General features: G+C 36.3%; 1 protein-coding gene and 1 long non-coding RNA gene across 2 annotated transcripts in view; one reads left to right on the top strand and one right to left on the bottom strand.

Moving 5' to 3' along the window:
- Positions 1 to 3,024: 3,024 nt before the first annotated feature.
- Positions 3,025 to 5,465, top strand: LOC133541482 (uncharacterized). The gene is made up of 2 exons (XR_009803895.1): positions 3,025 to 3,073; positions 5,110 to 5,465. It is a non-coding gene; the product is annotated as an uncharacterized LOC133541482 (long non-coding RNA).
- Positions 5,466 to 6,854: 1,389 nt separating this feature from the next.
- Positions 6,855 to 14,425, bottom strand: part of LOC133541481 (transient receptor potential cation channel subfamily M member 5-like) — a 106,869-nt gene continuing 99,298 nt past the window's right edge. The window contains exons 25-28 of the mRNA XM_061884921.1: positions 12,631 to 12,763; positions 10,111 to 10,183; positions 8,654 to 8,747; positions 6,855 to 8,564 (exon numbers count right to left, since the gene is read on the bottom strand). Of these exons, the coding sequence (XP_061740905.1) occupies positions 8,548 to 8,564; positions 8,654 to 8,747; positions 10,111 to 10,183; positions 12,631 to 12,763 (317 nt within the window). The 3' untranslated portion in view covers positions 6,855 to 8,547. The remainder of the gene's footprint in view (positions 8,565 to 8,653; positions 8,748 to 10,110; positions 10,184 to 12,630; positions 12,764 to 14,425) is intronic.

Below are 14,425 nucleotides of genomic sequence, written 5' to 3'. Positions count from 1 at the left end.
AGGCCGACTGACTGGCAAAGGCAGGATTATATACTGCCTCTGATTAGTGCTCGGGAAGCAGGTGAGCGGATGAACACTAATTAGAGACTGGTGGAAATAATAAGTAACCATGGTAACTGAAACAAACAAGGGTGTACAAAAACAGGAACTAATGCAGTACAAAACTAACAGAACATAACAAAACATGATCCGGACCACGGATCATGACAGAAACAAGTCCTGTTTTTCCCTACAAGTTAGGAAACGCTTGATTCTGACCACTTTTTTGCCTTTTTTGCGTAATTACGGAGACTTGCTTTTTATGAATGCACACATATTTGAAAAAACTGGATACTGTACATAAGTGTGCCTTACAATTTATCACTAGTTGTGGTGAAGTGAATTAATTAACTCATGTTATGTTTTGCATATGGTGAATGTTTATATTCATCTTGGAGAAAGCAAACCACCAATTTTAGGTAAGTAGTGGTAGTTCCGTGTGGTATGCGTTCGTTACGTCTCGTCTCGATTACTGTTACGTATTATTTTCCGGTTTCCCTATGTCTAGCATTAAAAGATTACAGTTGGTACAAAATGCGGCTGCTAGACTTTTGACAAGAACAAGAAAGTTTGATCATATTACGCCTATACTGGCTCCCCTGCACTGGCTTCTTGTGCACTTAAGATGTAACTTTAAGGTTTTACTACTTACTTATAAAATACTACACGGTCTAGCTCCATCCTATTTCGCTGATTGTATTGTATCATTTGTCCCGGCAAGAAATCTGTGTTCAAAGAGATTCCCAGAGCCCCCAAAAAATTCTGCGGGCTATAGAGCATTTTCTACTCGGGCTCCAGTACTCTGGAATGCCCTCCTTAGAGATGCTACCTCAGGAGGGATCCCCACATTTGGGGTCTCCTCCAAGTTTTCTATTTGCATCCCATTGGGTAGAGTTTTTTTTTTGCCCTGATGTAGAATCTGAGCCGAGGATGTTGTTGTGGCTTGTGCAGCCCTTTGAGACACTCATGATTTAGGGCTATATATACAGTAAGTAACATTTTATATATTGATTGATTGATTGATTGATTGATTGATTGATTGATTTCAATTTGAGCAGATAATAAGATGAAGCCCCTTAGTTGGACATTTGCAGGTGGATTGGATCACTTCACGAAGGAAATAGGCTTTAATTGGGACTTCGGCATGCAAAAGTGATAGCCCTATCCTTGAGAAGAGACTACAAGTTCTGCTCAACGTCAACATCTAAGTTTTCCAGACACTTACACACAAACATCTCCTTTTATGGTCAGGGTGTATTCTGCTGACTTAGCACACACCCAGAAACAGGAAGGAGGAATATAAAAATGATGGTTTGGATTGTCCAAGAGAGGGGAGACAGAATTTTTGATTTTACGTCCTCCAGGTACTGCAGTCCTGTATAAAGACGCTTGCTTGTAACAAAGCGACTTTTAGTTAAGTAAAGCGTCTCCGACATCTCTTTTGATCCAGCCACACTGCCGTGTCACCCTTCTGTAGGACGCGGATGACAAGACCAGAAATACACATCGATGGCAACATTGTCCCCCATTGCACTTTATATGCAAAGGAAAACGGTTAATCTTTTTCAGTATGCAGATTTTCTCGAGGGTTGTGTTTATATATAAATTACTTCTTGGACTGGTTCCCCCTTATTTGTGTTCTTTTGTGTGTAGAGATTCCAGTCTCTACGGCGTAAGGTCGCAGATCATACTTAGAATGTTTGTTCATAAAGATAACACAACTCTTGGAAAAAAAAAGTTTTGAGATATGCTGCTCCATGGTCATGGAATATTTTACAGAAGGATGTGAGGTTACCTGAACTCATCACTTTGGGGGAATTTCAGGCCATTTTAAAAGATCGAGAAACTGTTTCTATTGGGGATTGTACTTGTCTCTACTGAAACATTTTATACATTGTTTTGACCTATCACATGTTTTTATGTTTACATATGTAAGTAATTGAATTTTTTAAATGTGGTGTGTGACTGTTGCTGTTTTTGTTGTTCTTATATGTATTCTGTGTCACTTTGTTTTGCTGAATACAAACGTTAAATAGAAAATATAAAGCTGGTGAAGGCGTGATGCGGTTGGTAGAGTGGCCGTGCCAGCAACCTGATGGTTCCCTGGTTCGATCCCCAGATTCTACCAACCTATTCACGTCCGTTGTGTCCTTGAGCAAGGCACTTCAGCCTTGCTCCTGATGGGTGGTGATTAGCGCCTTGCATGGCAGCTCCCGCCATCTGTGTGTGAATGTGTGTGTGAATGGCTGATTGCGGAAAAAGTGTCAAAGCACTTTGAGTATTTTGAAGGTAGAAAAGCGCTATACAAGTATAATCCATTTAAATAAAACCTCGGCCTAATTTTTAATGAATACTTAGGCCCTACTGCACCATTGTATTTCGATGTCGGTGGTTTTTGGAGGGCCGAGTGTTTTCTGAGGTCGTATTTGGTGGAAAAAAGCTTGAGGACCACTGGCATACAAAATCCTAAAATTATTTTTTATTAAATACTGGAAAATAGCATTTGTTGCCTGCCTTGCTTGCTAAAATTAGACTTCACCATTCAATGTAAAATAAGTACCAAAAATATTTTTTTTACTCCTTATCCCACCATATACTTATGTTGATGTTCCTTAAAAAATACTATTTAGGTAAAAGTTGAATCCTTGAATTTAGTTGCTTTTTGCCTTTCTGTCATTTGCATGTTATATTCTGCACAGCACTTGGGTCCACGGTGGTTATTTTGAAATACATGTCCTAAATATCCAGTACCACCCGGAGACATCAAATATCTTCATCTCTTTATCTCCATCGCTCATTACCTTCACCCCCCCCCCCCCCCCCCCCGCCCCCTCATCTCTGGTGTTTGTTGTGAGCTTCCTGTCACAGAGGAAGTGCCTCGCCCGGCAGCCTCGCTCCCTATTGGCTGCAGCGCTGATCAACATTGATTCTGACCCACTGAGGGGTGGGGGGTGCATGAAGATAAAAAAAGGGGCAGAGGCAGAAGACGGTTCAGAGGGGACGAGGCTGCGGGCAGAGGAAACACCTCAAGGAGGTAAGAAGACAACCTTGGTGACTTAGAAACAGGGAAATCATTTTGTGATATTCATAGTTTTGCTTATGTTATTGCACTGTTAACTTTTATTGGGGTTTACTGAAGTGAATTATGTTTATATAGCGCTTCTTTCCAGAGACTCGAAGCGCTTTACTTAGTGAAACTTGTTATCTACATCTTTAAGCTACATTTAATCCAACAGGTGGGTAAAGTGTCTTGCCCAAGGACACAACGGATGCGGGGATCGAACCTGGAACCATCAAATTGCTGGCACGGCCATGCTACCAACCCGAGCCACGCCGCCACATTGTACCATTTTTTTCTTGTTACGTAATATACAGTACAGGCCACAAGTTTGGACACACCTTCTCATTCAATGCAATGTTTTCTTTGTTTTCGTGACTATTTACATTGTAGATTGTCACTGAAGGCATCCAAACTATGAATGAACACATGTGGAGTTATGTACTTAACAAAAAAAGGTGAAAAAGCTGAAAACACGTTTTGTATTCTAGTTTCTTCAAAACAGCCACCCTTTGCTCTGATTACTTTTTCGCACACTCGTGGCATTCTCTCCATGAGCTTCAAGCACACCTGTGAAATGTGCAGTGATCCGAGCAAAGGGTGGCTATTTTGAAGAAACTAGAATATAAACTATGTTTTAAGTTATTTGCCCTTTTTTTGTTAAGTACATAACTCCACGTGTTCATTCATAGTTTTGATGCCTTCAGTGACAATCTACAATGTAAATAATCATGAAAATAAAGAAAACATTACATTGAATGAGAAGGTGTGTCCAAACGTTTAGCCTCTACTGTGTATATTCTTTTTACCTTGTATATTGTTTTAATGTCGTTTATTTGGCTTTCAGGAACTTTTATTTCCAAGGAAACATGTTTTTTTTATACTGTGCACATGATTAAGATCCGATAAAACATGCCGCACTCAACAAATTGTTTCGCTTTCCTACATAAAGTACTGTCACAAATACTGCTAAATTAGTACCTCAGTTTTTGCGCACCCCACTTTTTGCATATTTCGTTTTTTGTAAATGTTTTTGCCAACTTCATCCAAAATGTATATCTATTTTACATTTTTTTTTTTACATGTCAAACTATATATTATTCTTATTTTTTCATATTTTTGTCTGAAAGAGATTCATTTGATTTAATTTATTTCTTATAGTAATTAATTGCTGCAATTTTTAAAGATATTTTTTTTGTGAGGAACAGATTAATCTTATTTTAATTAATTCTTATAGTAATTAACTGCTGCAGGTTTTGCCTGACTTTTTTTGGACAACTGAGGTATCATTGTACTAATGTGTATATAATAATAATAATAATGTTTGTTTTATAATAATAATATAATATGATATAATATAATATAATATATATGTATAATATAATATATTATATAAATAATATAATATAATATATTGGCCCTGCGATGAGTTGGCGACTTGTCCAGGGTGTACCGCGCCCTCCGCCCGATTGTAGCTGAGATAGGCGCCAGTGCCACCCGCGACCCCAAAAGGGAATAAGCGGTAGAAAATGGATGGATGGATATTGGCCCTGCGATGAGTTGGCGACTTGTCCAGGGTGTACCGCGCCCTCCGCCCGATTGTAGCTGAGATAGGCACCAGCACCCCCCGCCACTCCAAAGGGAATAAGCGGTAGAAAAAGGATGGATGGATATAATATAATATGATATAATATAATATAATATAATATGATATAATATAATATCCATCCATCCATCTATTACTACCGCTTGTCCCTTTTGGGATCATAATATAATAATATATGTGAGGTATTCATTTGAATTAGGATGGTCAGAAAAAACCTCTTCAACATAAATATGCTGGAATTAGCACAAAAGCCAAATTGCATCCAATGTACTAACCCAGGTAGACAAACACAACATGGACACAAACGACCAAGAGAGAGTCCAAGGAGAGATTCATATATGATTGTATTATTATTGCATTGACTGACTATAGAAACTGTAATCCCTGACTTGCTGTGTTCTTACAGGCTAAGCACGTCTTGGTGCGGTTACTCCCAATCCTTGTACCAGTGTCTGGTTTTCCATGCTGACGCTGGACTGGTTTGGGGGAAGCAGTGCCAAGTACTAACTGCCGGTGAGAAGTGCAGCTGCGCAACAACCCGCTTCTTCCGGGGCGGATAAAAGCAATTAAACGAATGATTTGTTGACAATCTGAGACGACGGAATGAGAAAGTTCACAAGGGCAATATGTTGTGCTAGAATGTGAACAAAGCAAAAATGCCGGACTGTACATTGTCATGTTGAAAAAAAGCCTGCTAGAACTTGTGCTTATTTTTCACACACAAGTTTATTAATGCAAAAATAAATACAGTTTTGCCTGAAATCCTTGTCCTTCTGTGTTTTATTCTGGTTGTGTTCCTGTTTGACAGATTAAAGGCACAATTTAAATAACATTTAATTAACCTAAAAGTGTTCTACCATGAATTGATTAACGTGGACCCCGACTTAAACAAGTTGAAAAACTTATTCAGGTGTTACCATTTAGTGGTCAATTGTACGGAATTTGCACTGAACGGTGCAATCTACTAATAAAAGTTTCAATCAATCAATCAATCCTGTGACAAAGTATCCGTGTGTGTATTGAGAATACTGACCCTATATTTACAGTATGTACTGTACATGTTGTTCAATTAATGCCAAAATGTGCGGTGTATATATATATATATATACATACATATACATATATATATATATATATATATATATATATATATATATATATATATACATACATACATATATATATATATATATATCCATCCATCCCATCCATTTTCTACCGCTTATTCCCTTTCGGGGTTGCGGGGGGCGCCTATCTCAGCTACAATCGGGCGGAAGGCAGGGTACACCCTGGACAAGTCGCCACCTCATCGCAGGGCCAACACAGATAGACAGACAACATTCACACTCACATTCACACACTAGGGCCAATTTAGTGTTGCCAATCAACCTATCCCCAGGTGCTTTATGCATATACATACAGATGTCCATGCATTAAAAAATTATGCAGTTTGTACATTTTGTTTTATTCAAATTTAAAAAAAATAATTTAAAGCTAACACATTTTCCCAAGTAAGTAACAATAAAGTAGAGCATCTTAATTCTCCTGTATTCCTTTGTAGTTTTTGCTCTTGTTGACTTTATTTTTGCATTATTGACTGTACAACACTTTGTATGAAATTATAAGGAATAATTTCATCATTTTGTTAAGGTGACATTATATTGTTTTCATGTGTTAATTATTAAAAACGTGTAATACCCTCATATGCCCTGTGTTTTGTTTGATTTTAATCATGTACAATATATTAAGAAAATTACAAGTAAAAAGGTTCGGTATCAGTATTGGCAATGCTGGCACTGTAATTGTTTGGTATCGTATGAATACCAAAATGTGCCGTATCACCCACCTGTGATTTTAATGTCTGTTTAGGCATTCAGGAGCAAATAGGACGTAGATCCTGTGAGTCATTGGTTAACGACGCTTTTCAATCAATCAATCAATGTTCATTTATATAGCCCTAAATCACTAGTGTCTCAAAGGACTGCACAAACCACAACACAAACCACTACGACATCTTTTGAGTATTTCGAAAGTTACCTCAATCGTATGATGGGAGAGTTGTGTTGTGAACACCTGCATTTTGTATTTCTGGTTTGGTGCAACTCTCCTCATTCTTGCAAGTAAAACAAAACAATTCAACAAAGAATACAATTGATGTTTTACACAGTTTATTTGAAATCATCTCTCACAACATTTTCTCAAAAATCTTCTCATCAAGAACAAGTGTTATCGGCAAAAGCAATGATTGGTTTCGGTTTGGACCCCGGGATGCAGAGACTTAGGCAGCATGTGCAAAAATGACATTCTTTGGTTGACAAGCTAAGCAAAGCAAATGAAATCATTAAAAATATGACTAAGCGGGTCGCCACTTGGACAAGCATTCACCATACTGAAGCAGAATGAGTCTAATGCCAGCCATGAATGTTTAGATAATACATTTATCCCTGAAAATACAGAAATGTTGCTGATGGCGTGTTTGACGGAGAAGCAGCTTAAAGTAGATACTGTAGAAGTGTGCTCCTCAAGGTAAATGCTGTACAATATTATTATTATTATTATAAGACTTCAAAAAATAGTGTAATTATTTCCATAATTCTTATCTAAATGTTTGGCATGTTGCGTGTTAAAATTGTGCTGTTTTGGGGGAAACAAGCCCCAATTAAATTCATTTCATGGTTAACTTGAGTGTTTTGAGTTAGGAGGTCCGTCACAGATCCAAATTAAGGTTGTCAGTTGAGGCATCTTATGGGGAAACAAAAGACGGACAGGAAATGCAGGCGGAAACAGGAAATAATAACAAATAAACAAAACCATGAACACAATTAGGGAAATACAATTTTAACTCAAACATTTTATGTTGAACACATTGTTGCATGTCAACATCAACCCAACTTAAAGAGCAATTTAAATCATATTTGACTCTTGAGTACACTGTGTGTGTGTGTGTGTGTGTGTGTGTGTGTGTGTGTGTGTGTGTGTGTGTGAGTGTGTGTGTGTGTGTGTGCAGTTGTATTTCCACCCTTCTTGAGACATCAACAAGGAAAAGTACCTTCGATATGAGGACCGGTGAACAAGTTAGGACCGAAATCATGGTTCCAATACAGAAAACCATTGCATCTATTAGAGAATGGTGGTGAAATCTATCAAAATTAGGGTGGTCCCAAAAAAGTGGGATTTTTCAAATTGACTGTCGGTTTTTAAAAGTGCATGGTCAATATATGAAATAACAAGTGTGTGTAAAAATCTGAAGTGGCCCCCCCCTCTGGCCATCATATGTAATGACAAGTGTGTGTCAGAAATTGAAATGCACCCCCTTTGGTCAAAATGTATTTAGAAAAATAAATAAATATGTACAGTATATAGCGACATACTGTAATAAATTGAAGTAAATATCCATCCATCCATTTTCTACCGCTTATTCCCTTTACGGTCGCGGGGGGCGCTGGTGCCCATCTCAGCTACAATCAAGCGGAAGGCGGCGTACACCCTGGACAAGTCGCCACCTCATCGCAGGGCCAACACAGATAGACAGACAACATTCACACTCACATTCACACACTAGGGCCAATTTACTGTTGCCAATCAACCTATCAAAAAATGAAGTTTAAAAACCAATTACAAACAAAAAATAATCAAATAAAAAAAATTCAACTAAAAACTTACGTTTTTATCTTTGCATAGTATGTATATATTAGTAATATTGTAAATAAAAATCTTTATAAATCTAGAAAGGTTGTTCCTAAAGAGGTAGGCCTTTTTCGGCGGTCTCAAGAAGGTAAAAAATACAAGATTGTGTGTGTGTGTGTGTGCTCACACATGTCTCTGTGAGGAGAGTTTAGGAAGTTCAGCTTGGAGACAGGTCTACACAAGAGAGGAAACAATGAAGCGGTAAGTATGCGTTCCTATAAAAAGATGGACGTACACGTGACAAGGTGGGAAGGCTCTTTTACCTCTTAAGACTGGAGGGGGGCGGTTGGCTTTGATGATGTTACTCTGAGACATGGCCTCCATCATCCAGGAGAGGGAGTTGCAGCAGTACTCCATCTAGGAGAGAGGTGATAGAAAAAATTTGAAATATATTTTTGTAAAAAATAAATTGACTCAATGAGAATTTGTGACATGTTGTTCCCACTTGAGAGAAGCTGATTCATCGTCTTTGGTCACAGTTTTTGATCTACTGCTTCATAGTTGGGTACTTATTTGCAGGATGAATACTTTTTTCCAAGCCACAGTCTTTTATATACAGATACAGATATTTAACACTTCATTCATTAGACTTAGGCAAACTTTATTGATCCACAAGGGAAATTGTTCCACACAGTAGCTCAGTTTCTAAGGATGGGAAGAATAATGCTGGTCTTAAGTAGACTAAAAATGTACCATAGTAGCAATATTAAATATAACATACAGTGGGGCAAAAAAGTATTTAGTCAGCCACTGATTTTGCAAGTTCTCCCACTTAAAATGATGACAGAGGTCTGCCATTTTCATCATAGGTACACTTCAACTGTGAAAGACAGAATGTGAAAAAAAATCCAGGAATTCACATTGTAGGAATTTTAGATAATGTATTTGTAAATTACGGTGGAAAATAAGTATTTGGTCAACCATTCAAAGCTCTCGCTGATGGAAGGAGGTTTTGGCTCAAAATCTCACGATACATGGCCCCATTCATTCTTTCCTTAACACGGATCAATTGTCCTGTCCCCTTAGCAGAAAAACAGCCCCAAAGCATGATGTTTCCACCCCCATGCTTCACAGTAGGTGTGGTGTTCTTGGGATGCAACTCAGTATTCTTCTTCCTCCAAACACGACGAGTTGAGTTTATACCAAAAAGTTCTATTTTGGTTTCATCTGACTACATGACATTCTTCCAATCCTCTGCTGTATCAATCATTTATCCATTTTGGTATTCAACCATAAAGCCTGCAATACTGTATGGGTTTGATTTACTAAAGGTGTGCGTGTATTAAAACATGTGCAAACTTAATAGCGCACGCAAAGCAGATTTGCTGAGCTTGTGCGCAGATAATTGTGTCTCTTAAGTGAGCAAATTAAGGAACATGATTGCGATTTGATATTGCGGAAAAAAGAAGCAGATTATAGATGACTGCTGCTTGTTCAACATCATTGCAAAACAGGCCAAGTTGGGGAGCATGATAACATGAATGAGGAGGGAAATAAATGTTTCTCTGGGCACATAATGCAAGAAGTATACACAAAAACCTCATTTATATAGGGGGGTATGCACCACTTTTTCACTTCTAATCATTTGTAAACGCAGTCGTAGTAGATCCTAGTCCCCCTTATACTAATCGCAACTTTATCGTTTGCACATGCTGTTTAGCGGGTGGTATTTGGATCCTAGTCTGAAGTGAATATGGAAAAGAATTGATGCAGTACAGACCTCTGTCTCCAGGAGCTGCAAACGTTGGTCGTGGTCATGATGTGCGTTCATTTTCTTCAGCACATTGTCCACCCTGCAAACAAACACATCAAATTAGTATTTGTCAAATGTGTGAAAAACATCATGCAACACATTAAAACCAACAGTATATTTTATGCTAAAGTCTAACATAACTCAATAGGGAAGGGCGATTCGGCATACTTGGTATCAATCCACGTTATTAATCTAGTATCGACTAAATACAGGCCCAGTTTTGCCGATACCAATATCGGTGGCAATATTTATTCTTGCAATTTTTCAAGATCATTGAATGATTTTGTGGTTTTGCCTCCATCTTGCTGATCGTGATCATAATCAAAATAATAAAACATGACAAAGATTTTCAAAAGACGTTTTTGTGAACAAATGAACAATATATACTGTAAAAACAGCAAAATAAGACAATGTGACGATAACAACAAAATAATACAGTTATCGTGGTTGCCTTGGTTTTTGTACGCCCCGCTTTCCGTATGATTTGGCCTGATGAAAACTTTCGATGTGTTTGAATTGAGCATGACTGCGAAAAAAATCACTCTTAAAAAGAAAGTGGCAAACATTGTTGAATACAAGAAAGAACTCGCAGCAATTTACGACCCTTCACTTTTCTACTTAGCTCACAGCGTTTCCCACTGATTGACAAGCTATTTGTGACAGTGGGGCGACGGGGCAATATGATGTCATCAATAATTTTCATGATTGGCTGTGATGCATGTATTTTCTTTTAAAAGGCTAAAAAAAATGTCTACATATACTTACAGTCTATGGTTAGTGTCAGAAAATATGTTTGTTCTTATTATATATTGTTTTGCTCTATTTTTCAATTGTTGGTGCTTACATATTTGCTATAAAAATATATATACATATACACACATACACATATATATATATATATATATATATATATATATATATATATACATACAGTATACACATACATATATACATATATATACATATACACATAAATACACACACATACATATATATACACATATATACATACACATATATACACACATATAGAATATAGATATATATATACAAATATGTACATATATATACACATATATATATATACACACATATATATATATAAATATATATACACACATATACATATATGCATACACATACATATACATATATATACATACACATATATAAATATATATATAAATATACACATATATATATATATATATATATATACATACATACATACATACATATACACACACACACATGTATATTTTATTTTTAACTTTTTACGGCTTGTAAAAGAAAATTAATCCTGTAGGAGGCAGAAAGGTCATACATACATACATACATACCTACACACGTACGATAGATAGATAGATGGATAGATGGATAGATAGATAGATAGATAGATAGATAGATAGATATACATATACACACAAATACATATATATATATATATATATATATATATATATATATATACACTTTTATAAATATATATATTAGGGGTGTGTGAAAAAAAACATTAGAATTTGAATCGCGATTCTCACGTTGTGCGATTCTGAATCAATTCTCTCTCTTTTTTTTTCTTTAATCAATCCAACAAAACAATATACAGCAATACCATAAAAATGCAATCCAATTCCAAAACCAAACCTGACCCAGCAACACTCAGAACTGCAATAAACAGAGCAATTGAGAGAAGACACAAACACGACACAGAACAAACCAAAAGTAATGAAACAAACATTAATATTATCAACAACAGTATCAATATTAGTTATAATTTCAGCATAGCAGTGATCAAAAATCCCTCACTGACATTATCATTAGACATTTATAAAAATAAAAATAAAGAACAATAGTGTCACAGTGGCTTACACGTGCATCGCATCTCATAAGCTTGACAACACACTGTGTCCAATATTTTCACAAAGATAAAATAAGTCATATTTTTGGTTCGTTTAATAGTTAAAACAAATTTACATTATTGCAATCATTTGATAAAACATTGACCTTTAGAAATATAAAAGCTTTTTACAAAAATCTACTACTCTGCTTGCATGTAAGCAGACTGGGGTAGATCCTGCTGAAATCCTATGTATTGAATGAATAGTGAATCCTTTTAAATCGGGAAAAAATCGTTTTTGAATCGAGAATCGTGTTGAATTGAAAAAAAAAAAAAAATCGATTTTGAATCGAATCGTGACCCCAAGAATCGATATAGAATCGAATCGTGGGACACCCAAAGATTCCCAGCCCTAATATATATATATATATATATATATATATATATATATATATATATATATATATATATATATATATATATATATACGTATATATATGTATATATATATATATATATATACATACATATATATTCTTAGGTATGGAGTATATTATATACATACATATATATATATTCTTAGGTATAGAGTATATACAGAATAGGGTATTGGATGATATAAAAAAATTAAAATTAAAAAGAGTACTTACTTGAAAGATGTACGCTTGAGGCGTTCCGTGTCACTATCTCGATGCCGCTTATTCTCAGCTGAGAGGAGGTTTTCTTTCTGGATCGCCTCCCACATGTTGATCTGGCTGGCTTTGATGTCCGGCAAATCCAAAACTGACAACAGAGACAACGGTCATTCAAGCATCTAACATTGTTCTTTTTGAGGTGCCATGTCTTAGCCTGTGTAATTTTAACATGGAACTGCAATGTAATCAACGGTAGAGTGGTGCCAGGATTTTTAAACACCAGCCGTCCCTCCGATAATTGGCGTGTTTTCAGTCGCAAGCAAACATTTTTGTTGATTGGTTGGCGTAGAAAATGTGACAGTGAACCCCATAGGAAAGCTCAAAAACAGGCGCACTCTTTAGCCCGGAAATTACGGTGAACAGCAGACATTTATCAATTTAAAAAAATGGGAAAGCTGCGGATGGTATGTTTGACGGAAAAGCACATTCTGTGGAAGCGCAATCTCCAAGGTAAAAGCTGTACATTATTATTACATTACTTCATAAAACTTTTGTAGTTGTTAGTAGTGTCATTTTGTTTTCATCCAACATTTCACATCTAAAAGTTATTTTTTTTTTTTTTTAAAGGCATGTTAGATGTTAAAATGTTGCTATCTTAGCGGGCAACACCAATTACATTGATTTCTATTTATTTAAATGTGAGCCTTTGAATTGAGTGTTTGAGTTAAAAAGGACTCATTATGCAAAACCAACTTTTCTTACCTATTGGTATCGGTTTTTGTGTGTTTAGGATCTACATAAGTCCCGAAAATTTAAAATCAAACCATGGAAGCATGGAGTCTTGCCGTCCTTCATACTTCCTCCTAGTGTTGTCCCGAGACCAATATTTTGGTACCGGTACCACAATTATTTTGATACTTTTTAAAATAAAGGGGACCACAAAATATGGCATTATCGGCTTTATTTTAACAAAAAAATTTTACGATACATTAAACATACGTTTCTTATTGCAAGTTTGTCCTTAAATAAAATAGTGAACATACAAGACAACTTGTCTTTTAGTAGTAAGTAAACAAACGAAGGCTCCTAACTAGTCTGCTGACGTATGCAGTAACATGTTGTGTCATTTACCAATTTATTATTTTGTCAAAATTATTAAGGACAAGTGGTAGAAAAAATATTATTACTCTACCTGTTCATTTACTGTTAATATCTGCTTACTTGCTCTTTTAAAATGTTCTATCTACACTTCCGTTAAAATGTAATAATCACCTATTGGAATTGGGGGTCAAATAAACAAAAATGATTCCCGAGAGCGGCTACCGCTGAGCTCACTGCTCCCCTTACCTCCCAGGGGTGATAATGGGTGATGAGTTAAATTGTTTGATTCTTTACATCAGTTTTGGATGATACTTTTCATTATGGTACTTTTCAGAGGCGGTATAGTACCGAATATGATTAATTAGTATCGCGGTACTATATAATACTGGTATACCGTACAACCCTACTTCCTCCATTTGCCCAACTAGTTTTACCCAAAGAGCTTGTAGTCAGTAAGATACTTATTTTTCTCTTGTTGTGGGGGCAGACTGGCTCGTACATGCACATGAATCCTCCGCTGTTGTCATTTCTAATACAAAGTAAAATATAGTTCAAACTTATATCTGTGTGTAGATTCGCTATGGAATTGCTAAACTACAACATGGCTGAGGGGGAGAGGACGCTGTCGAAGTGGAGGCATGAACGTAAGACCACCCACAAAACGGCGCATCCTGAAGAGACGATCAGGAAGAGGCTTGAAGATGGTATG

Source organism: Nerophis ophidion, linkage group LG23 (assembly GCF_033978795.1).
Source record: "Nerophis ophidion isolate RoL-2023_Sa linkage group LG23, RoL_Noph_v1.0, whole genome shotgun sequence".
NCBI lineage: Eukaryota > Metazoa > Chordata > Actinopteri > Syngnathiformes > Syngnathidae > Nerophis > Nerophis ophidion.
The sequence above is the reverse complement of the archived record's forward strand: the minus strand, read 5'-3'. Positions and strand labels throughout refer to the sequence as shown.